A 26357-nucleotide genomic window follows, 5' to 3' on the forward strand; every position below is an offset into this window, starting at 1 on the left:
ATGGCTGCCTACAGACGTCAAAGACAGTTTTTTGGTAATAATATGTAATACATAAAATTAAAGGCACGTACATTATATTTATGCTATGAAATTTGGTAGGTAACCTTTGCTACCTTGTAATAATACCTATCTACTAATTTTTGCCTGTAATACAGCACAGTAGCCTATTAATATATGGAATGGTGCGTTTAAATGTCGGGGGTTAAGAAGGGTTTATCGATTTTATACTTTTTTAGTGTAGGTACCTAAATCTGCCCAGGATTCTTATAAGTTTTGCGATGCAATTTGTTCCGTTTTCTGAAGAAAGTAATATTCTTCCGGGTATATATTAACCTACTTTTTATAATATAATAAAGTGATTTAATAAGTGGCATAATTAAGTGATTTGTTGACAATTAGGTAATGTCTTAGATTGATCGGACTCATTAGTGTGGTGATGTAAGTTGGGTATCTGGACTGGAGACCAAGCTTAGTACACTGCTGGAGACAGCTGTGCGTTTAAGTCAAATTAATTATGCCCACGTATACCTACTTACAGAAAGGCCTTTTTGTAGGATTACATTAGTGTCCGTCCGAATAGCGGCAATTTCTTTCCTTGCTTAGATTGCTTAATAAGTTTGCAAACCTATTTGAAAGTGGTACCCCGGCACATGAGTGTATTGTTAGTTGACATTATTGTAGTTAAAATGGATGTGAAATATATTTACAAATTGGTTAAATAATTTGATGAATTCTAATAAATTCTACGACTGAAACATTGTACGCAACCCCTACTTTTCCATTATCAACAGTTTCGTTGTATGTTGAGAGTTCTTTTAGTCTTGTAAGCGTTAGGGCAGAGCGTCCAGTTGGCCTGGTGACGATGCATATAAGTATACTGTTTTCCAATTGCCTGGAATACCCGTTTCATTCATGAAAGAGTGAGAGATTCTTTAGCAACATTATTTTCAAGCTTGAAGATTAAATTGTACTTACCTATTACCTATTAAGTAGGTATCATTATTTGAAAAGAACGTATGTGGGGCACCCGGGTGGAAAACGTCCGTCTGGCCGTCCCAGATACCGCTGGAGTGACGAAGCCCTAAAAGACCTCCGCGTCCGCCCTCGGAATAAGTACCCAACTGACGTGAAGTGGTGCAGAATAGGGCAAAGTGGCGCTCTCTGGTGTCGGAGGCCATCCTTTTTAGGTCACTGAGCCAGTGAAGTAGTAGTAGTAGCCATTCTGTCAAAGACCTACTTGTTCCTGTTCCCTACCTACCGTGTGTGCAAAATTATCCATGTACGGTTTTTTTTGTAAAGAAAGTCCTTTTTCGGGTTTTTTGTAAAGGTACGCATTCAGTACTTAGGTATCCAACAAAGGCCAACCTTAAGTTTAGAAGATACCGATTTGACATACCTACATGGGGGATGAATGAATTGACAATTAATGTTTGGAAGAAATCATCGTTTTAAAAAAAATGTGTCCACTATGCGGGATGATCTTATTATGCTTTGGTCACGTCAGAAACGCCCCAGGCGAATACAATTGACGCTGAAGCTGGTAGTTCTGTCTGATCTCCGACCGCCGTAGGTACCTACTGCTTAAATGATTACGTACCTATATTTTTGGTTCCCTGGTGTACCTACTTGGTTCGATATTCCAAACCCATTTAAATTATTCAGAACGCTATTTAATGTTTACTAAGTACTAACCTTACGGTCCCGGCCAGTAGATTCACAATGTAAAATTATATTTGCCGAGTTATGAGTTCTTTCATGAAGTAGTAACACCAAAAAATACAATAGGTACATCCACATTATACGGCCAGCAGGACGTTTTGAGCGTAAACGCTTTATAAATTCTAAACAAATAAGTACCTACTGTTGATTAAATATTGTACCTAGTACGTAGTTATGTAATTATAATTTACTTATTTAAATAAAGGCAGATGTGTTAATATTTCCGAATTTCATTTGAACGAGCAATGTCCCCATCACGTACTATAGTATATAGTACTATAATAATACGTAGTATAGTATATATGTCGTAGTCAGATTGTATAATCCGCCGTATTACATTACGGCTAGCCGTTTTACAAAACAGGGGCGTTTTGAAATGCGGCGGTTCGACGATTAGCCCCGCTTGCGGGGCTCCTATTTCTGGGCGGTTTGCCCTTCGGGCATCTGCAGCTACCTAACGAACCTAACCTACTTACCCACCTACGCTTTTTTCCCCAAAGTGTAATGTTTTCACGGACGTCTCACTAAATCAATAGGTAGGTAGGTTAGGTTCGTTAGGTAGCTTCAGATGCCCGAAGGGCAAACCGCTCAGAAATAGGAGCCCCGCGAAGCGGGGCTCCGTCTAGTTAAGTTGCGAAGAAAATGTTTTTTAAAAAGAAACAGTCCGACGAACTCCAGATTTGATGGACACCCCAGAGTTTGTTGTTGTTATGTCAGGCAGCGCCACGAGTGTTAAAAATGGGAACTAAAAACTGTCAAAGCGGCGGCTAATGACTCGATGTATTACATTACGGCTAGCCGTGTTGAAGAACGTATGGCGCCGAATACATTCCGGCGGATTTTCATTCAGCCGCATTCGGCTAATCGTCGAACCGCCGCATTTCAAAACGCCCCTGTTTTGTAAAACAGCTAGCCGTAATGTAATACGGCGGATTATACAATCCGACTGCGACATATCTACCACTATATCTATATAGTACCTATAGTCGGATATACGTTATAAGAAATAGGTATTATAGAGTCAGACCGAGACAAGTCCGCAACCATTTTGATAGCACAAGCAGTGCAAGTGTTATTTTAAACGTCAAACCTCTATGAAATTATGACGTATAAAAACACTTGCACTGCTATCAAAATCGTTGCAGACTTACCACTGTCTAACGCTACGGCTTACGTAGGCGGACAACTCGCGAACGCGGCGCGGCGCGGCGAGGATGAATCAAACCGTTGATACGTATTATGTCCTACTCGTACGTGAGCGATTTAGACGCGAAGCGGCGCGCCGGCCGCGCAGCGTTCGCGCGTTGTTCGCCTACGTACTCGTAAGACGTAGCGTTACTCTACCCTCATTTTGTTATTTATTTGTGATAAAAAAACCGGCCAAGTGCGAGTCGGACTCGCGCACGGAGGGTTCCGCACCATCAACAAAAAATAGAGCAAAACAAGCAAAAAAACGGTCACCCATCCAAGTACTGACCCCGCCCGACGTTGCTTAACTTCGGTCAAAAATCACGTGTGTTGTATGGGAGCCCCACTTAAATCTTTATTTTATTTTGTTTTTAGTATTTGTTGTTATAGCGGCAACATAAATACATCATCTGTGAAAATTTCAACTGTCTAGCTATCACGGTTCGTGAGATACAGCCTGGTGACAGATGGACGGACAGCGGAGTCTTAGTAATAGGGTCCCGTTTTTACCCTTTGGGTACGGAACCCTAAAAATTAATGATAGATCATATTCACATTGCAAATAAGTTGCCTAGTTAAATTGAGTACGGACAGTAATTTTTTTAACTTTTTATTTGTTATTTAATAGTATATTATATCAAATGAAAGCTTATTTTCACTATATAATCTAACTGTAATAGGTTCCCTTATTAAAAAGTTGGTCCAGTCCAGGGTTGTCTAGGTTTTATATATGTAAATTTTAAAAATCGGTTAATCGAAGCAACTTGTGAGGAGGACAGGTACACGCTACGGCCCTGAGAACGCGCCTTTCCGTGAACCTGTACAGTCAGCAGCAAAAGTTGCCTCAGTTAAGATGTCAAAATTACCTTGTCACGCTCTTATTCTCTCAACAATTAAGTCGCGTCAAGATCATTTTGAATACCTCGCGCACTTCTGCTGCTGACTGTAGGCACATTGTCCATGGCGCTCAAATGGTTAATATCCACTATATATTAAGAGTATTTAAATTACCTTAAGCAAGCAGTGCAAGGAAAATTAAACATGTTACAAAATAATAAATATCGTAAATTAAGTATTTTATTTCAGAAAACGATACAATATAGCATAATAGTATAACAACAATACCATACGGATATTTTAATTAAACTATAGTCTCCGTTAAATTAAAAATAAAACAAATGACATTAAAATAACCTTTTCCCAATGAATTAATTATCTCTCAAAAAAATAGGAGGCAAAGCTCTAACAGTGGAATTGAATTCAATAATGTGGGTAATATAGTATTAAATCAGACATAAAAACAAGTTATGGGGCACAAACAGACCGCCGGCCGAGCGTAAACGTGCAGACCTGGCGCATTACCACCGAGCTGTGCTGTGCGGGACACACGAAACGAGTGGCCGGCCGGCAGCATGCCCGTCGGCAGTCTGTGTGGCTCGCGGGCTCGGGTGTTCACCCGTAACCATGTAAATAATTATGCAATCGGTAATTACACTACATTACATATTATTAAGTAATAACACAATCACTTACACCAAATGATTTAAACGTTTAACAAGCCGAGTACCTACTGCCTGACAAGCAGTAGCTGGTGATAGTTGCTTTCACCAAACAGCTTCAACTTATTGTATACACAGCTCCTTCAAACAGGATGATGTGGTAACAAGTTTTTATTTAACCTAGTTAAACGAAAGATTCTATTTTGTCTTTTTAGTAAAAGTGCTTAACTTATTCATTCTATTTTTTGCATTTTCCACATCTAATTTGAATTAGGTATACAAAAGCTTAAAAACAACGACATTTAAAAGTTTCAATCTGTCAGAGTAAAAAACAATATTTAATTTACGCCAGATAACTAAAAATAAAAATGCAGCATGAAAACAAGAGAGAATTCTTCCTAAATATACCGACACAAATCTACAATCAAGGGCGTTGACATGACATTATAGAATACTAGGATTAGGTAATAATCAGGTGGCGTTACAACACAAACAATTTTATGAACATAGGCGACACCAAATGACCCAATCGACCGTGGTACCTGGCAACTGGCAAGCAATTCATCAAACATAGATTGTCCTGTCAGATTTTAGTCATTAAAGACTGACCCAAAATCCTCGACTGGCTAAAATATAACCATTGATTGCTTTCACCAAAAATAAATAACATTAAATATTAACGATAAGTCCGGACACCGACCGGTCGCTTTCAAGTCTAGATAATAGCTTTTCTAAGCAAGTAAAGATCCTCACCGGCTGTTTCCGCCCCCGGCGTGCACACTGCACTCGTCGTCAAACAGGCCTCTCTACACCGATATGCCAAGGCAACTAGCTGGTGTTCTGCGTCGTATGCAATCGTTCAGTCAGATATGAGGTGCGACATGAGTACGCCGTAGCCTAATACTGTGTTACATAACATTCGTTGTAATTTTTAAAGTAAAGACTAGAGCAATTGGGAAAATACTGCGTGACTCCGCTTTGACAAAATAAAGGGATGCTAGTTATCTGTATTTTGCTCCATGGTATGTTTATCCGAATGCTTTACAGATAGCAATAATTTTTGGAAAAAAAAAACAAATGTACTTTATGAACAAATAATCAACGCGTTCACCGACTAGGGTAAAACCCATTGATCATTAAAATAGCAGTAATTGCCGTAATTGGTAAAGTGTTTTGCAGCAATAGCGATGACGCTATTTCCTAGACACATGGTTCGTAAACTTCGTAATAACAATCGAAGGGGTGCAGATATAAGGTTTTACCCTGTTAGAATAATTACTTACAATGCTTTCGATAAAATTTACGAGCCGGAAACATCAAGAACTTAAATATTAGTCATCTAGCCGCATTTCTGTGATAAGCCCAGTTAAAAGTACGGCTGTTTATAGGTGGATCAACTACTTCTTATCGTGTTTCTCTCGCGTCACCCAAGAGACAAACGTAGCAGTTTTCTAGAAGAAATGTTGTACCGCATTCGACTATCATACTGGCTTATTAGGGAAAGGAAATATAATCTACAACAAAATACATGACGAATCTATATGCTATATAAGACTGTTTTAACCTTTTGGACGCCAATCCGCACCGTATGCTCATCGCCAAAGACCGATTAATCGGTCACAGTAGGTCACAGAAAACGTTAACGAATTACCTCGGAGAGCGTAATCATGAACAGTGACAAAAAAGGTTGGTCCACCCTAATACAACGTGCACACCATTTACACTAGAGACAATACAAAAAAAAGTATAGTTTAACCTACCGTTTCTAAATTACCTTTTTTAAAAATCTTGCGTCTAGTCAAACGGCCGACATCGACATACCGTCGCCATCAGATATACCATGACAAATGGTGAAAAAGTTGCTCAATCATATCTGAAACGCGTTAGGTCTAATTTGGTATATAAACCAAACCAAAAATACTTCACATGAAATTATGCGACAATGTTATAAATGCTTGTTTAACTAGTTACTTAAGCCTCCTATACATTCAGGCAAGCACTTGGAATTATTTTTTAACTGTTAAAGAAACACGCTTGGTGCACAAAAGTTAGGTAAACGGTCGGGATGCCATGGAACTTATACACTGTGATAGTTATTGTTTCCGCTAACTTCATATTATTATTATACAAATAGAACTGGCAACCTCTCAATGGCGTTTGCCAGTCAGTTAAGAGTAGAGAATATCAACAAAGAAAGAAAGAAAGAAGAAAGAAAGAAATTCCATACATAAAGAAAGGAACACACACTGCTGTATGTTTAATATACCTACAGACTCTATGCCCGATTTCTCAAATATCATGTACAGTAATATTAATCAAAATTACAAAGGATTCCATACTTCTGGTGTAAAGAATCTTTAGTAATTAAATAGTTCATTACGATACAAGTGCGAAAAGTAGGAAATTCGCAACTGGCGATAAATTAAATCACGACCGAAGGGAGTGTTTACAGTCGATACAAATGGAGTTTTCGACATACGCACGTAATGTGCTAATTATCGCACAAGTGCGCTAAAGTAGCACCATATGTAGGACCTACATTTGGTGCTACTTTACCGCACTTGTAGGTACCTACTGTAAATAACATTACAGTATTAAAGTAATTAAATTTAGGTATCAGACAATCATTTTAAATATCACATTTCATTTAAAGTTAGTGAAATTAAAAATCACAGTGTATTCATTCTCAGCTTTACATTGGGTTTAATTTTTATCAAATATCTCGAGGAATAAATCAGATTTAATATACATATCACAAACATTGCTTAAAATGTATATTATTGCATGACGTCGAATTTGACTGTATGGTTAGCGAATAGGAAAAAAATACTGGATGGGCAAAAATTTTGTGGAGTAAATGTATGAATAAGTACGAGTTCATAAACTCGCCTTAACTGTTTAGTAAAAATAACTAGGTAGGTAATTAGTATTATAATTGATATTTATTTAAAACATTTAGTGATATATTTATTGCAATAAAATTATGGAGCATGCCCATTCAGTATTTTATATGATATACATACATAGTCTAATAAAACATGGTCTTCTCTTCCCAGAGTGACACAAGCCTACGTCACAATAACATTGCCACTTTATATAGCGCTATCGCATATTATCATATAGCGCTGTCGCATGATGACGTAGGCTTGTGTCAGTCACGTGGTCAAGGTCAAGTCGGAAGAGAGTACCAGGCGGAGTATATTATTATACCATGATATACATACATCCACACATCTCTTTATCACACGCACGGCGTAGGTATTATCGAGGTAAAGTCATCGACGAATTAAAAAACAAATTCCACCGGCCTTATTCATAAAACGCTGATATAAATATAATTCATAACAGGACCATATAATGAGGCTCCCCATGTCTGCTAACGACGCTTATAAATTAGGAAACTCGAATCACATTTTTTCTCAATAAATTTCAAATAGGCTACAACGTTACAGACGTTATAAGCAAAGTGATTTTTAGACCTTTACGAATAAGACCGTGTTTTTAATATTGAACATAACAAGCGCTCCCTCGGCAAACCTTTTGGAAAATATTTGGTGTCTGCTCGTTAACGAATAATTAATTTTATAACTGCCCTACTTTATACAGTATACCATGAATGCTATAAAACCTCTACGTATTTATTAACTATTCGAATATGAAAGCGGAATTACTCAAGAGTGTACATTATATTAACTCTAAGTTTTAATAATGCTTCAATGTAATACGAATCCTAAATGTACAGCGACGTTGTCACACTCATCCACGATATTTTCTAAATATGTATTAAAGTCTTTACAGATATCTCTCTATATCAAACAATTGTGACACAAATACACATAAAGAGAAGCTATCAATTAAATCTTTTTACAAACACTTACTATTTATACGGTTGATTTACAAAAATGATTACTTTACAATACATGCTTTTGGTAGCAAATGCTTAATTAGATCCAAAAAGAAAAGCAATAATAAATGAAACAATGTTGTGGAGTTTTATAAATCAAGAGCCGGGAAATAACGACTCGAGGCTAACGAGATGGTAGCGGAGAACAGGTGGTTTTTACCGATTGTTCCATGGGTTCCAAGGGGGTTGTCTAGCGTAGTCACACAGCTCTCGGCAGGAGCGTATCTCGACTGAAGCATGGCCAGAAGGGCGTTAAACGAAGGTGAAGCTGCCTTGTGCGAGGAAGAGGCGTTGGGAGTGGTGTAACAGCGGTGAGTGTGAGGCGTCCGGTCACCGCGGCGGCAACGATACCGTTCACATGAGGAACTTGCCGATGATGATGCCCAGCAGGGCCATGGCGACGGCGGTGGCGAGCCACGGCATCATGGCCGCCTGCGCGTGCTTCTCCGGCCCGTACGAGTGGCGCCGCGCCGCGCCGCGACCGTCGCCTCCAGCTTGGCGCAGGCGCAGAAGCTCCTCCTGACACAAACGAACACAACATGCACCATATTACTACTCATATCCGTAGTCGGCACAACACTCAGATTCAGATTCTTTATTAAACTTGAAGGTTTACACGTCAATATATACGTCACTATACTTGACTTACTTAAGTCGGGGTTGACCGCTTAGCTCTCAGCATTTTTTGAATTATTTTTTAAACCTCCAGTCGTTTACTAAAGATTAAATAGCGGCACAGCAACAGATAGCAAGACTAGATATAAATAGGTCATTTAAAAAAGAAGACCACTTTAAAAAGGAGATTTCGCAGTCGCATACACATATAGCAGAAGGATAACACATTCGACTCGCACAGGTATGATGACCCTGATGATATATTAGTGCGCTTGCTGTCATCACCTACTCGATTCGAAGTAATATGTTTTAAATTTAAAGCATAAGGTGCGTTAAGGTAACTTCCCAAACGGTGTAATTTTGATAATCACTATTATCTACTCGCAGGTACTAAACAAGAATCCCTTCATACTTCGGCATCACTTACCAATGCAATGCTAATTCAATGCAACGCTTATCAAGGCATCTTGCCTACTGTCGCTATAGCAGAAAGTGCTTCTAGTTTAGTAGATGTTTGTTATTTTCAAAATTACCCCGTTTTCGAAGTTATCCCATTACACCTTAGATACGTCGAATGCATGTCGAGCAGCAGGGACTGACAAGAGCATATTTAATGACAGTTTTTTCTCGAGATCGTCTGCGTGGAATTATTTGGATAGCTTATTTTTTATCCAATCTGCTTTTTATTGATTACCCATACAAACTTCCTTATTTGAGGGATAGTTTGTAGCTATTCAAATAATAGCTAGCCTAGATAAAGTATACTTAACGGTAATGGCAATCATTCAATATGAGCATATGCTTACATCAAATATCAGGCGAACATCAATTATTTTCTCCCTCTTACAGGATGATTTTTGGCTTAAAACTGTCCTATGTCCTTCCCGGGAGTCAAACTATCTCTGTACCATATTTCATCTAAATCGGTTCAGCGGTTTAAGCGCGAAGAGATAACAAACAGACGGACAGACAACACACTTCGGTATTTGTAATATTAAATATGGATTCCACGTTGATTTTAACAGATATTTAAATCTCAGCAATCGTAATGCAGCAGGAAACCTTTCTTACTTGTGTTAATTCTGTTTTCTTGCTTGGAGTAGGTACCTATAGCAGTGAAAGTAGCTAAGTAGAATTTAAACGGTAAATGTAAGTAGTTGTGACTAACTGCAGATGTCTGCAGGTGATTATCAAACACATGTAATGCAGATTTTTGGCGTATTTACGAATCTTTATCATGTTATGACAGTCTAAGCTTTTTATTGTTATCATTGTGTTATTTTCATATAGTAACGATAATAACATGTTTTTTACAAACATGCAAATAAACATGTACAGTTTCGTGACAGAGTTCCCATGGCCATCTCCTGCCTCCATCATCAGATCAGCTCCGTCATCATTATATTGCATTGTCATCCGATTTACATATGGAATCGGCCATGGGTCAAATTTAGCTTCCAATATTTGACTAACTAACATACAAATACATACTACCAGGGCTAGTTAAATAAAAGCTTGTAAAAATTGAACTGACAGACATGTTTGGGTGGCTGTAGTTCATCAACATACCAACGGAGCGGCAGCTGACGTTCATAAAGGTTCTGTACGAGTTATCGCCCGGGACGCTATTGGTCATAGAAATCTGCTGTTGGCTCGCGGTCTATGAGAATCCATGCGCATGCCCGGTTTGGATTACCACTTCGCATTGCATTATAAATGTTTTCTGTATTCTGTAGCAGAACTATAACAAGCTCATAACAACAAGCCCAATTTTCTTGACAATACTCGTGCGCAGATCTCGTTGTATAAAAACCACCAATTCACTCTGTGCATTGCTTCGTTTATAGTAGGTATACTTAGTCCGTCCATTCTCACAATCCATTTTTCGATAAACAAATGTGTCATGTCATGAGAATTGTAAATTTCGATTACGCTAGTCATTCTTTTGGATACTATGTCTGCAGATGTCTATCGTATAGAAAAATAAATTTACTACAGTAGCAAGTTATTTCACTAAACTATGACCGTTTGGTTTGCATGCAGATGACCAAGCATATATATAATATTAAGTTAGACACAGATCATGATTAACAATTTCTTGAACATACAGGATGGCCCAAAAATACGTTGACAAAGTTTTTTCTAATTATTTTATTTAGTACTTACGTAACTAGTACAAAATAAGTTAAAAATTTAAACTACAGTATTTTCATGCAACAAAAATTAATTGTCTTCAAAATAGCCTCCTTTCGCTTTGATACACAAACGCAAACGTTTGTTAAAATTTTATGATTAAACGATATTCCGCAGCTCCTCCAAGAATTTTTTTTTCCCATTCTTTAGTAAGTGTTGATTTTAGAGCGTTTACACTTTTGTGTTTAGTAGCATAGGCCCTTGTCAAGATTGACCACAAACTATAATGCATTGGATTTAGATCAGGCGAGTAACCCTATTCGTGGCTACTCTTTTGAACTTATGAATCCGGGAAAATTATCTTTGCACCACTGCTAATTTTCCCGGTAATAATAATATATTTTCGCAATGCAGCATTTGTCTTAGATTAAACAATAGCAAAGCTTTTGAGTTAGGTCAAATGTCGGGAATTAAATAAATAGAACGATAATAAATCGAAACAAAAACGCGCACGCAAAACTCACTTTTAACTGTAGATTTTCATGTCTAAGCTTGCTCTCCTCCTCCCTCAAAAGAATCACCTCTGACGTCGCTTTTTGCAAGTCGCTTTCAGCATTCTCCGATTTGGGGAAAGACAAAGTCTGGAATTGTATAAAAATTAAATAAAAATAAATGTTCCAAAATTTGTCACACTAAAACCGAGTATGACTAACTTTACAATGCAAATAATAATAAAAACATGCTGTTTAAACGTCGTATAAAAGGTAAATATAATCTGATGTTGCTTTATGTGAATCCTTTTGTTCGCCGATTAAGGATTACTTTTTCAGCCACAATTTAAAGAACCTGTTTGATAAACTGCACTTGTCAATTTGTGCGAAATTTGATTAATAGTGTATATTGCAAATATGAATCACAGGTCAGGTAGAAGTGCTAAGACTGCTAAGTGCAAAATCTTGTATCTACGAAGTTTTAATGTTGCATGTGATGTGCTGATGTGATTGTGGACCACTTATGGCAACGTCAAGCCATTGGAAACGAGTCATTTATAAATAAGCAATGACTTTTGAAAGCGTGACAATGTTAAATAATGAATATGACTAAAATAACTGGTTTGTGTTTAAATGTATGTACTGTTAGTGGTGTGATTTCACTATGCACTTATTGTTAGCTTCCATTCTTCGAGAATATAGAGAACTTATCATTTTTGTCAACACGAGCAGGACCTATGTCTCCTTTTCGGTCACGCAAATCGCATTATAGCTATAAAAATATATATCTTCAACACAATTGCAAGAAATTGTTAACCCTCGTGACTATCTCGTGTCAAAACATAAAATGGGCTGATATTACCAGATATTATACATGTTTAGACATAACTTTAGCATCAACTAGTTCAACGCGGGTGTTAGATATGCATGTGATTATTCCGATTACTGACCAATTTGTCCCATTAAGAACTTAAGATGATTAATAACCTAATTGCAATAACTACTTCAGGAGTCGCACCCTTTCACTATAACCTAATGCTAGCGAGATTTCCTATAACTCTTATAAAGGTGCGTAAAATTCAGCACATTGCGTTAGTAACCTCCTGCGATTAAGATCAATGATCGACATCACAGCGAATTCAATTCAACTGCCATTTGTGGGTGTAAAAAATAGAATACCTTGTATGGAATCTCAGTGTATGGAAACGGTAATAAAAATTTCTTAATGATAAAAATAAATAGCAAATAAGGGTACCGTAGAAACGGCGTTTTCACTTAAAGGTCCAGAAGTGTGGGCACCGTCCTTGACCTTAGGCTCGTTTTGAACTAGGCCTTCTACGGCGTCCTGTAATACAATTTTAACAATGCCAGGCTTGGGACTACTCGTACCGATTCTCGAAATGTCTTCTCTCTCCGATACCACACACAGATATGTAGTGAAATGATTCACGATTATGAGCAATAATGGCAAATAATGATTTCACACAATCGTCATCAACAATGAGTGCTTTTCGGTTTGTTTAACGTTACAAACGAAATGATGGTAGAAAGGGCAAATAAAACATTAAAAAAGCTCACAAACACTGTCATACACATCAACTTATAAATTATGATTAATGAGTTTCTTTCATGCAAGGAATTGTTACGCGACGTGAAAAATCCTCTATAAGTCGGAGGCCTAACACTGTAAAGGGAAGTGTAGGTCAAAAATAGATGAGCATTACCTTTGATGGAGCCTTCGCGTCATCTGCAACCGCAACTCGTTTCTTAGATACTTCGTTTTGTGCCGGGACGTCGCCGGCGTCCTGTGGGAGGATTTATGTCAGGTACTTCAAATACATTAGCACAAGTAATAAACGACAGCAGCCTCCCCTTGGCGACGCTCTTGACTTGACAGTGTCATTTGTTTGTGAGTGAGTGTGACGGGGCGAGTGACAATGGAATGCAAGAGGGTATTAGAAAGAGAGATACCTGAGAGTACCATACCATAATGAATACCTGTGTCATAGCTGTATTATGTGTTATTGCTTTATGTTGTCAATGTGTTTCAATTTGCGCCGCTTTGGCATTAGCTGTAAGGTGCAATTTGTAATCTGAAATAATAAATACATATGGATCTTCAGATGACTTACGTTGAGATTAGTTCCGCGAGGCGTTTCAAATACACACTTTAGCTTGTAGTCCATAAGCTGATCGGGACTCGTTTCCTTCCACTGTGAAACAAAATGAAATCTGTAGGATATAGAAGTAATAAAAATTGTATTCAAAAAGAGACCTGAAGTAATGATACTTACCACTTGATCTATGTTTGTCTTGCCCTCGGGAGCGATGACACTCTGAACCATGAACTTGTGTTTGTGCTTGTCATTCGGATCAACAAACACCGGCTGTGGAGTGACTGAAAAATAAAAGTACTATGTTAGCTATTGGGATTAGATATCTCGGTGAAGCTATGTATAGTATATAGGTATTACCTAGGTGGCCCACAGGCTTTGACATTTGAGTGTCTTTTTTTAGGTTTAATTTAACATAACATTAATATAGATTAGGTAGTAAAAATTCAATTTTGAACACACTATAATAAATCTACCATTTGGATATTAACACATTTTACCATATTATCACACACTTTACTTTCACAGATAATATAGATTAGATGGCACTGCAATAAAATCTGACTCGTGTAATAATACATTTATGTACAATTAACAGCAAGCAGTCAAGCACTCACTGGCTATGTCCACTTTGGAGTTTGGTTCAAGCACACCCGAGTTGGGGCGCACGCAGTATTTCTTAGGCGCGGTGGTCTTTATCTTGAACAGCACTGTATCAGTGGTCGGGTTTATCAGCCGCATGTACGTCGTGTAGCCCTGCTCAAAGAGCCCTGAAAAGTCAACTAAAATTTTCAATAATAATGACTATACTTTTGAGGGCATGAGGCGACTGCAATATGCCCTACTGATACTAGCTCGTGCGTTACGCAGTGATAGCTGAGGAGCATACTTCTAACATCAACTGGCACCTATTCCACCAACTTGGCTATTGACACCTGACACTGACTGCAGTGGGTGGTGACGTGTCACGTGCCACGTCACCAATCTTCTCCCAACAAAAGCAGTCGCTGGTCACAATGTCGACCAAACTGCATACTAATTAAAAAACAAAAAAAAAACTGACTGCAGTAAATTTCTGAACCAGTTGGTAAGTAACCACGGCACATAACGTAAATGTTAATTGTTGGATCAGCAATGTACCGTGAATTTTCAATGTCAGGCGACAATTGTCAACGAGGTGAAACGGGGCCCTGCTCGTAAAAGCGCGTATTGTCTGAATGAGATAGATTTGTACTAATTAGGAGCGGTGTTTTTAATATAATACTGAAACACAACACCTCAACACCAATACTTAGTCTAGAAATAAGTGTTGCAATTATGTATGTGTACATTTGTCAATAGTGACTAAAGATCAATTAAATTGCATATAAGTGTTTAGGCACCAATAAAGCTAGTCAGGTCTAATCTAATCTAGTTAATTCTGCCCAAATGACCTGAAGTTATATTATCATCTGGCAGTTTATTCAGTTATTTTAAATTTACGAGACAATGGCTAAAAACTTCTTTTATTAAGTATGTGATAATGATAAACTTAAAATTAATATTCATTTATGAAATTGAAAACACATGCAATGAAGTCTGGGTAAAATTTTACTCTGCAAATATTCTTTGTAGAATTATTCAGAATAAATATAATGTTCATAACAAAACCTTAACAGTTTATACACCTAAACCTGCCTCCAGAATCACTCTGTTGATAGATGAAAACTGCATAAAAATCCGTTTGGTAGTTTTTGAGTTTATTGCGAACATACATACATACAGACATACAGACAGACGCAGCGGGGGACTTTGTTTTATAAGGTGTAGTGCTAAATGACCTAATGTTATCTTAATAAAACATAAGTTATGAGTTGGTCAGAACAGAAACTAAATGTAAAAGGACAAAACATTTTACACAATAAAAATATTTTTTTAATAATAGAGTAAATATTTTAATTTATAGTATTATAGGCATATATAAAAATAAAATATGTGCTGTAACTCACCAGAACTATATTTTTCTATAATATATATAAAATGAAGGTGAATGATGATGCTTCTGGTATAGGAAATTGCTAATATGTATATTAAAAAAAAAAAAACATTAGAAGGATAGCTATGCAAAGATAGTAATCCAAGAGTGTCATAGCTTCTCAAATGATGATTAAGTCCTCTAAAATAACTGTTTCAAAAAGTGACAAGCTGATTGACCTATTGAAACATCCAAAATAAGAAAACAATTAAGAGAACAAAAAATATACTTATTTATCTTTGGTGGAATCAGACACACAGTCATGTGTTTGCAATTTCAAGGTAACTGTCTCACACACAATAATAAACAACAGCTGCCACAAATGGTCAACAATAATCTTATTAACAAAATAATACAATTTATAGCATACTACAACACATTTGTATTCCTAAGATGTGATTATGGCTTTATGACATATTATTACAAAATCACACATCATCATTACATAGTCCTTTGTTTAAAATAAATCATATGGAGGTTAAGGCTTCAATTTGACTCTAGCAGTAGCAGCTTTGTTTGCTAAAGCCTATTTTGACGCATCAAAATAAGAAGGCACTACTTCATATCGGAAATGGTGATGTCGTAGGACTTTTACAGCACCAAGTACTTACGTTACACAGCACAGTTTATTGTCAATAGTGCTATCAACCAGTTCCGCTTAATTTCCATTTATGCATTGCAATTGAAGTAAATGTTCACTAATAAACATTCGTACAGACACTAGCTATTCATATGGCAGATACTACGTCCGTGCCCGGAGCAGGCCATGCCTATCCTTCTATATATTAAGGATTGCTATCCCCTCATCTAATATTTGACCACTTAGTTTAGCTGACCTAAAGCAAAATAAAAAGGTATCGGTAAGTTTAATCGAGGAAAACAGAAAAACCGCACCCTGACAATACGCCGATATCTGGAAATACACTCCATTTGTCAGCAGTTAGCTCCCGACCTATGTATGATGCCCAAGTTTCAATGCGACGGTTTGATGCTTACGCGTCACAAAACATTAAACACTCACCTTTAAACTTGAGTTCATTTTGCGGCTCTATAGTTAACACTTGGTTAGGCATTTTCTATAATTAGTAATGCGGTAATTCGTTGGCAAAATTAACTGATTTTAGAAAATGACGGTTTCGTGATGTCGGCCACAGCGAACGATGAATGACGAATCCGACATGCGCATGCGTAATGTGCGTTAGTGTAGTTTTACCATAATACCTGAAATAATGACCAACTGGCTTTATCACCGTAAGTAAAAAAAAAAACAATAACAATGTTAAAATTATACAAGGGAATATAAAAATATTACTTCACTATTTTTAAACTTACTTTAAGTAGGTATAATGACTAAAACGTTCAAATAATATTGTAATATTTTAGGGTGTTATTCCACCTTTTTAATTTCTTGGTCCAACGTGCCATTTGTGTCTCACTCTCTCCTTAAGAAAAATGTGAGATGCAAACACACATTGGACCAAGAAATTGGACAGGGCTATAACCGCGAAAATAGAATTTCGGAAATTGCGGGCATTTTTCTCTGTTACTCTAATTACGCGTGCATTGGAGTAAAAGAGAAAGATCCCCGCAATTTGCGAATTTCGGTTTTCGCGGTAGCCCCTCAGGTGGTATACCTCCAGTACACAGTGGTCAAGGATGGCCATGACAAGCCATCGGTATTGTGTACAGGGGTCAATGGTATACACTACAATGGCGGAAGAATGGCCATCAGTTGTCTAACGTCTATCGTGTTGAGCAATTAGGAAGTTGTCGGTTTTTTGGCACACTTCAAAGGAATTGTGGCGTAGTGAGGCCTGTGGTGTTCACACAGTCGCCCATTGTTTGTCTAGTTTGTCCTATTATGGTGGATTGACAGCATCCACCACCGTCTTTTCGGTCTTTTGCGCCATGTCTTTTAATAATTTTGTTGCGGTACACACAAATAACACATAATACACATAAATAGCTGCGGCCGTAATTACTTTCAGGTTTATCGCAAATGTTTCACCATGCACTCCAGGCAGCAATGAGCTATGCACCATTGTGTGAACACCTACGTTATGATGGCCTACAGTTGCGCATTGCAAATCATGGCTTGGCATGGCCCATCGTTGGCCACTGGGGCCTTAAAATGACATGCCATTCGTTGCAACGTCTGTAGAAGCCTTTTTGGTGACGTTAGGAAAGGTCTTGCTTTATCAACGTACACTTTTTAAAATTGGCAACACCTATTTTCTTTTTTTTTTCAATACTAAAATAGGCGGATTATAGGCGGATTAGACTCTCGCGCGAGCCACGAGACGAGCCGCGAGCCGCGCCACGAGACTCGAGTCCACCGCTTACACTCGCGTTCGGCCTGTCATTCGGTTATAAACCTTATGCCGTGCCGTTAGTGTTTAAATTATATTAGCTCGACGAGCTTGCGAGCCACGAGACGAGCCGTGAGCCACGAGACGAGCCGCGAGCCCACCGCTTACACTCGCGTCTCGTCGTGGCTCGCGCGAGAGTCTAATCCGACTAAAAGAGTTTGACCTTTCTGAACTAAGAATTTAGTAAGTGAAAAAAGGGACGCCGCAATACGTGAGTAAGATAAGAGATATTATAGCTGGTCAAGCAGTTCTTGTCAGTAGAAAAAGGCGGCAAATTTGAAAAATGTAGGCGCAAAGGGATATGGTCCCATAGAAAATTTGCATTTCGCGCCTTTTTTACTGACAAGATTTGCTTGATCAGCTATATAATTAAGTGCCAAGCACTACCGCACCACAAGCAAGCACAAAGGTCGCGGTGCGGTGCGGTAGTCTGTTACGGCCTAAAACTAAAATAATTTGTGCTGGTAGCACAGCACCTGTACGTCAGGAATAAAAAAAAATTCAATGTTCATTATTTATTTTAAAACTTTTCATTTTTAAATTATGTGTTAAAATAAAGCCCTTGGAAGTGATAATTGGTTCAAAAACTCTTAATAAATCGAGTTGTCCGTTGTCAGTCAGCTATCTAAATACACGAACATCAAAAAATTGATTGCATAACATGCCCGGTTAACCCCAAAAGAAATATAGAATATGAATACCTTGCATGTAAATATAATCCTAAGAACTTGTCTACGATTAGATAGGTTGTTAAAACAGGAGATTATTAGTATTTGGGCCAGGCGTACAAAATCAGAATGTCGTAGTATCCTTTGTAACTTGCCAAGCCCTTGTCTCACAAGAAACGTACACACTACGCAAGGAGAAGGAAAAGTCCAGAAGGATGGTATGACTGTTTTACCTTCACCGCAGGAGGTAAGCATACCTTGTAATTTTATCTGTTTATACATATAAAATCTACATTCAAAAAGCAATAATATGCTTTTATATTTTATCCTTTATATTCTCGTACACTTGATGCACTAACAGATTTTAAAGTATATTTGGGGTCCCTTTTTGAACGCTTTTTGGGTCAGTATCACGACTTTACGAATAAAAATATTAAGATCACAATGAACACATCTTATTAAGGAATTCGTGGTAGATAGGCCTTGGTGGGCTTTACTGCTGAGCTAGGTGGTGAAGTTCCTGGAACAAAATACCGAGATTGCCAGTTTGCATAGGTTTAAAAGTATTCAAATTTAGGCCTATGTGTCACGTGTCACACACTAATGTGGCCGGGATCTGCATACACATTCCTGTTACCCCTTCTGGTCAATGTTATGGCCCACTAACGGGCTTTGCACCTTTTAAAATGTTGATAGGACTATAATTGCCGAGTAGGACTTCCAGTTTGAGTGCTATCTTGATACTTGCGCCTCGTGATTAATTCCTTTCTATTTTGTTGCTCATACCAATAGCTTATTAAATACAGTAAACAAATGTGGTGGTGTGCAGTGAATGGAGAATTAATCTTGAAACACATTTAACCACCATTTCGGAGTCAACGGACGGTAGTCCACATGCTACTTGTAAAGTCCAGCTAATAAAATCACCATACACTGTCTTGTACTTACCATACAATTTTAGGAGCATTTAAAGCTTCTAATACTTTGACACTGTCAAAATGGTCCCACTGGACTGACACCATAATTTTAAAAGAATGAACATGACTTAATTGAATTGCCAAATATGCAGGGCAAGGGCAAACATTCAGGGTTTGTGTTTAGTGTTTAGTGCGTATGTAATGGGGAACTCAAATCTGTCATACAGATGACAAATTACCATTTTTGTCACAGGACAGAAATGAATATATTTGCCATTTTCATAATTACCTTACTTTCGAAGTAATCCCTAAGCAAGTAAGCGCACACACACACACACACATAATTTTCTATATATGATCATAATAGTTTTTGTCATTTAAAGGAAAATTACTACCTACCATAGTCAGCATCATCAAGTAAACAGTTGTTTCTTATAAACAATCAATAAAGTTCTTCTATATTCTAAGCAACTCAAATCTTGCTATACAATTAAATAAATAAATAAAGTTCTTTCACAAGGTTTTGCTTCTTCGTTTTAGGTAACTGTAATATTACGGAAAAATGAGTTCAGTAAAGAATTCACAACAGGATCAATCAAATCTTATGATTCCAATCAATTGGCTTCAAATAGTCCAATTGAAGATACAAGGAGTGAGGCACAATGCAAGATGATACCAGGTAGATATGCATATTCATAAGCAATTGCAACAGTGGTGATGTAGCTATAGACTTTGGCTGTTTCATACATTTTGGCTGGTCCATTTTGTTCTTCTTCTATGGAAAGGTAAATTTTTTTTTCGCGATTTCGGGGTTGGTCCCATAGTAAAAGTTGCTCAGTATAATCCCAACACATCCCTGGCAACGGGAATGCTGTTATTTTTTAGCCACTCTCTATGGGACCCCGGAATTTCATAACAAAAGTTAAAAGTTTAAAAAATCATAACTCGAAAACTACGAAAAATCGGCTAACATACATGGGGTATATTCTAATAGCCCACGATGTGAGGAATCTAAAAAAAATTTTTGGACGTCAAGGTTTGGACCATTCTGTATATTTGTTTTAGTAAAGCTATGACTGTAATTGTAATTTTAGGCTTACTTATGGGAGTATTTGATGGTCACGGCGGACCCGCTTGCGCTCAAGTTATTTCCAAGCGGCTGTTTAACTATATAGCGGCCGCACTCCTCCCTGACGACCTATTAACTAAAGTTATAAACGACCACCCTCAGGAGAGTTTGCTGGAAACTTACAATGATAGAGTACGTATCCTATATATGTCTTAATTAAGGTCAATGTGGAGAAGACCGGCATATAACATTTTTGGTTGGAAAGACTGTCATAGGACAAGAAATCTCGTATTTAAATACGTAATCGCTCAGTCAGTCTGAAAGGAAGAACTCCGCTCCTGCTGCTCTACCGACCTTCTGTAGGTGGAGTATGTTTGTGTACAAACCAGGGATGTTGCGAATATCCGCATCTGCATCCGCATCCGCATAAAATGGATGCGGAGTTTAATGCGGATGCGGATGTGGAACAGGTCGGTACAGGAACGTCTCAGCATCGGCGTAAGTGCTAGACTGCTAGGTAATTTAGTCATTAACCAAAAAACCTATTAGAAATGAGCAGCCAAGCGTGAGTGGGACTTAATGTACGGAACTCTTGGAACGCGAGTCCGACTCGCACTTGGCCGGTTTTTTGAAATAAAAATTACTAAAATGTAATATTTGACGTTTTTTATGTACCTATCTTGACATCCGCATTCGCATCCGCGGATGTGAGCCTTTAAAAATCCGCATCCGCATCCGCGAATGTCAAAAAATCGGCATCCGCAACATCCCTGGTACAAACCTTATACATGGTCTCACCTAATAGACGATCTTCACCACGTTGACCTTATAAGTATACTTAAAGATATATTAAAAGACTGAGCATTTAATCTTACTTAATGGTTTTGTTTTGCAGGTTGAAATTGTACAAGACCTCAAGTTGACATATGAAAATAATTTTAAGGATTATTTAACAGAATTAGCTAAAACACCTAAAAGTAATGTAGACGTCGGTACGGCGTTAGAACAGGCAATTATGAAATTAGATAGTGATATATCGAGAGAAGCAGTAGAACCATTTGAAAAAACTGGAAAAATAAATCCAAAGACATTATCGGTAGCTTTATCGGGTGCTGTTACTTGTGTATCTCATGTAAATGGCCCCCACTTGCATGTGGCGAATGTTGGGGATTGTAACGCCGTGGTAGGGACCAAGACCGAGGATGAGGAATGGGTAGCTACAAAAATTACAAAAGAACACAATTCAGAAAATTTTGATGAACTAAAAAGGATTTGGAGTGAACACCCAGAGGACGAGAAAAAAACCGTAATCAGAAGAGATAGACTTTTGGGCGAGCTGGCTCCCCTTCGTAGCATGGGGGACTGTAGGTACAAATGGTCCGTGGAAACACTCACTGCATTAGCGGTCCCTGTATACGGGGAAAGGGCAATACCCGCCTACTACCACACTCCACCTTACTTAACGGCCAAGCCCGATATATATTATCACAGACTGGCACCTAAAGACAAATTCTTGATTATAGCCTCGGATGGATTGTGGGATATGATGACTCCCTTGCAGGCGGTGAAGCTAGTCGGCGAACACATGAAAGGGAAAGTATTCTTCAATCCGCTCAAGTTGCCGCGCAAGAATATACAGTTAGGAGATATAAACGAGTTGCTGCTTCACAGAAAGCAAAGTCTGAAGAGTAAGCCCAAAGATCGGAACGCCGCGACCCACCTGATCCGGCACGCCGTCGGAGGCACGGAGTACGGCGTGGACCACTCGCGGCTGGCGCACCTGCTGAGCCTGGCGCCCGACGTGTGCCGCATGTTCCGCGACGATATCACCGTCACTGTCGTTTACTTCGACTCAGAGTTCCTAAGGCAATGCCCGGCATAAACAGTTTTAGATCTGATTTCCTCAATGGTGAATTAAATATTATTAGTTAAGTTGGCTCTATCCTCTTTTTTGCAAGCTTTTGTTTTATTTCACTCAAGTCATTAGTTCGCTAGATTAATGTGTGCCGAAGCGAAATTGACCTGCCATACGATTTCATTTGTCTGACTGCTCTTAGAACTGTGTCGTCGTTTGTGTAGTTTGCAAAGAGCTAATGTGAAACTGACTTTAATCTTTCGGATTTCTACTCGACCCGATACAAGATCTAAATGTCCATGGGACGTTAGGAAGTTCGGCCAAATTGAATCTTTCAATAACTAAGAGGTAGAGTGAATTGCAAAACTGTAAAGTAAGCATTACCTACTAGTCCTACTACAGAGAGAGAGCATTTTATTGGCAGATACATTAATCAAATTGTTATCACATAATACCCAAGTATTGAAACACACAAAAAATTATGATAAATATGTAGCTAGAAAAAATTATCTGTTTTATTATTATTTATTAAAGTATTTGTAAATTTTAGTGATTTGTGGCTTTTTATTTTGGTTATTCCCACTTGTTACCACCTTACCACCAAGTTGTTACCTGGGGTCTACCGCGAAAACCGAAATATGCAAATTGCGGGGATCTTCCTCTTTTAATCAAATGAAGGGGTAATTAGAGTGACAGAGAAAGATGCCTGCAATTTGCGAACTTCCATTTTTGCGGTTATAGCCCAGTTGTAATAACGGAGAATTTTTTGGGCCGGTGTAGGTAAAGGACTAAAATTAAATAACATACACGATTTTAATATTGTTTATTTATTTACCAATCATTGATATTAAAAGTGAATATTTCCGTATTAATCTAATAATAGTAGGCGAATAATAATTAAGAAGATAATCACTATTTATATACACGTAAAGATAGTTATAAGGTAGGTTTCTTTAGAACATATCTTTTAAGTGCTTTGCACCGAACTTAACAGCAACGGATATAGGCAAGCAGGGACCTGCAGTAATTAACAAAATGTCAGCTTGTACTTGTTTTATTAATTTAGTTTTGTTTTATTTATTTACACACAATAAAAATCATTTATCTGGTGAATATTTGCATAGAAATTAGAGTTTTGACAAAAAAACTACATAAACGGTTGAAGAGATGATTAGATAGAATTTATAGAATAGGGGAAGTCCGGGTAAAGCGAACACCCCAGGCAAAGCGAATTCGGGCTCCCAATCCTAAACTATTCGACTTTGTCGCACCACGCGCCTATATGCTGTTCAGGATCCTTCGCTCTATGAGCGGCATGCGTCACAAGGAGCGGTCGCTGTGAGCGTCGTCGGTGACGAGTCAAAATGTGTTTTTAGTGCAAAATATTCGATTTTGTAAGGTAAGTACATTGTATGTTATTTTGTCACAGTAATTATCTCGAATTTTAATTCAAGATGCTTCTATTGCTTATTAAAGTATCTTCCTTTTACAACGCATTTCTTTTAAAACAATCCAACGGTTATTTTTTTAAATTCTTAATTTCTTTAACTGACTGAATGGGCAAAGTGGATCGGGCAAAGCGGATAGCGTGTTCACTTTGAATTTATTAGGTATTTTTTTTAATGATAATATTTTATTACAGATGGTATATAAATATAAAAAAAGATCGATAATGGCTCCTGGCTAACAGACGTCATGGAAATGGCTATCAGAACGTGGATTCGCTGTGTTAAAATGTCTTCAAAAATGCCGTGAAGACTTATGCTTATGAAATCAGTGAAAATATATCAAAAGTTACTTGTGACAGCTTTTTCTAATTAATATTATTGAAATGATCTTATGTTGATTAATTTTCACTTAGTTATTAAGTTCACTAAGATTTTACGAGTAATATTTGCTTTGCCCGGGGGCCTGTTTCACTTTGCCCGGCACCCTGGGCAAAGCGAATAAAATATCTTTATTTACGTTTTGTTCAAAATTGCAGCAACTATTAAAAATTGGAGGCTAGTGTTTTAAATTAAAAGATTATTAAATAAAGACTTATTATTGATACTTTTTTCATTTCTTCCTCGTTACATTTTTCTGTTATGTCAAGTCAAAGGTGTTCACTATGCCCGGACTTCCCCTAATTGGTAGAAGTACCCATACAAGGTAGAGAAGGTAGATACCTACCTAGGTACTTACAGCAATTATAAACCGTCGCTAAAGAAACTAAACCATCAATTCCTTATTTAAGTTATTTAGAATGAATAAAACAGCCGCTCCTCTTTATGGGCACTATTAATTAGTCCATTTACTAATTTCATAGTTTAACACGTGCACTGCCGGCGACTCACTAGGCGGGTTCTCTGTTCATAGGCGCTTTTCGCTACATAATCTTTTGGCTACGCTCGTAGTGCGTAGCTCGCGCTGGCACTGAATGTGTTTTAAAAAAGCGGCCGAAGAGTCGTAGAATGTATTGGGTCCCGTACGTTTCACGACTCTTCTCTTTCCGCACAGACTCTACCTTCATACGATAATGAAAATGCCATACAAGTAAAAGGTCGATAATACGCGGCACTTAAAGTCGTTGTAATAAAAACATTTTTTTTTGAAAATCTCATTATTGGCTCAACCGATCATGTTTAAAACAATTTTCGTGCCAAATATCGAGTTATATATTTCATGTACGTTTGATTCATCAACACATTCAGTGCCAGCGACCCGCTAGATGGGTTCTCTTTTCGCTACATACGGGGTTTCCCATGCTATCGGCTACGCTCGTAGCACGTAGCTCGCGCTGGCACTGAATGTGTTAAAGCTTGAGGAAACCCTTCTGTAGTAGTACCTAAGACCTCGAGTCTTTAGTCTAACTCACAACACTACCACCAATACTGATTTACCCCTATTAAAATATAATATTAAATAAAATCCATAACGAGGTTTATATTCACATTTATTAATAAGAAAGTACCTATTATGTAATTCTCAATGATCAACTATTATTGTATTGTACCTTTAATAATAAGAAAATATAAACAGTTTAAATTAATTTAATAAGTAGGTATGAATTAAATAATATCTCATTATATTATTAGGTAGGTATCGCAAGTATTCTGTCGTAGCCATAAAAAATAGCTAAGTACTTATGTAATTAATATGTCGTGACGGGACAACCTGAAATTATTAGAGATACATACAGGGTGCTTCCTGTAACAGGAGCAATAAATTAAACTAAAGGCTGTACTCCTCAAACTGACCAACATTTGTTCAGCAACTTTTAAAAATTATGAATTCTTTAGACTTCCTCTTTTTCATACAAAATAAATATTGCCTTCAATGTACGCTGACATCAGTGTGTTTGACGTTGCTTGTCACGCTTTAAACATAACAAAATTTGCAATACATTGCGTCTTAGAATAAACTTTAAAGTGTAATAAAAATCAAAACGAGTTATTTTCAAAAGTTGCTGAACAAATGTTGGTCAGTTTGAGGAGTACAGCCTACAGTTTAATTTATTGCTCCTGTTACAGGAAGCACCCTGTATACTCACAGACAACAGGCTTTTCCGAAAATATAGTAGGTACAGTTTTACTAGAGACTATATAAAACTCTTATGTATGGTTTTGCTAGAAATAAACTATGCCAACATTTGCTTTCGTAATCCACAGATATTATGAAAATAGAACGGGTTTTTTTTAATTAAATAAATACATAAATTATATTAAATGAGAACTCTGATTTCCGCATAACAATATCTATTGGGTGACCTTTTTCGTTCTAAATCTAAATTCATACATTGTCATACGTAATTAAATGAAGC

The 26357-nt window shown here is 37.6% G+C and overlaps 2 protein-coding genes across 4 annotated transcripts; one reads left to right on the top strand and one right to left on the bottom strand.

The window, feature by feature from the left end:
* Positions 1-8453: 8453 nt before the first annotated feature.
* On the bottom strand, positions 8454-16915 carry LOC134661347 (vesicle-associated membrane protein-associated protein B). Of its 3 annotated transcripts, none has more exons than XM_063517384.1 (8): positions 16699-16915; positions 14281-14433; positions 13844-13947; positions 13682-13762; positions 13274-13354; positions 12805-12894; positions 11583-11699; positions 8454-8829 (listed from the first exon to the last, which is right to left on the bottom strand). In XM_063517384.1, exons 1-8 carry the CDS (start codon positions 16748-16750, stop codon positions 8665-8667), a joined length of 843 nt encoding a protein of 280 aa, XP_063373454.1. In that variant the 5' UTR covers positions 16751-16915; the 3' UTR covers positions 8454-8664. The 3 variants fall into 3 exon arrangements, with proteins under 3 accessions (XP_063373454.1, XP_063373453.1, XP_063373455.1); XM_063517383.1 differs by having other exon boundaries at positions 8462-8829; positions 14281-14445; positions 16699-16901; XM_063517385.1 differs by lacking the exon at positions 12805-12894 and having other exon boundaries at positions 8464-8829; positions 14281-14445; positions 16699-16898.
* Positions 16916-18549: 1634 nt separating this feature from the next.
* LOC134661640 (pyruvate dehydrogenase [acetyl-transferring]-phosphatase 1, mitochondrial) lies at positions 18550-22753 on the top strand. The gene is made up of 4 exons (XM_063517787.1): positions 18550-18961; positions 20172-20310; positions 20726-20892; positions 21596-22753. Exons 1-4 carry the CDS (start codon positions 18740-18742, stop codon positions 22580-22582), a joined length of 1515 nt encoding a protein of 504 aa, XP_063373857.1. The 5' UTR covers positions 18550-18739; the 3' UTR covers positions 22583-22753.
* The last annotated feature ends 3604 nt before the right edge of the window (positions 22754-26357 follow it).

The sequence above is a fragment of the Cydia amplana genome, chromosome Z (genome assembly GCF_948474715.1).
Source record: "Cydia amplana chromosome Z, ilCydAmpl1.1, whole genome shotgun sequence".
Taxonomy (NCBI): Eukaryota; Metazoa; Arthropoda; class Insecta; order Lepidoptera; family Tortricidae; genus Cydia; species Cydia amplana.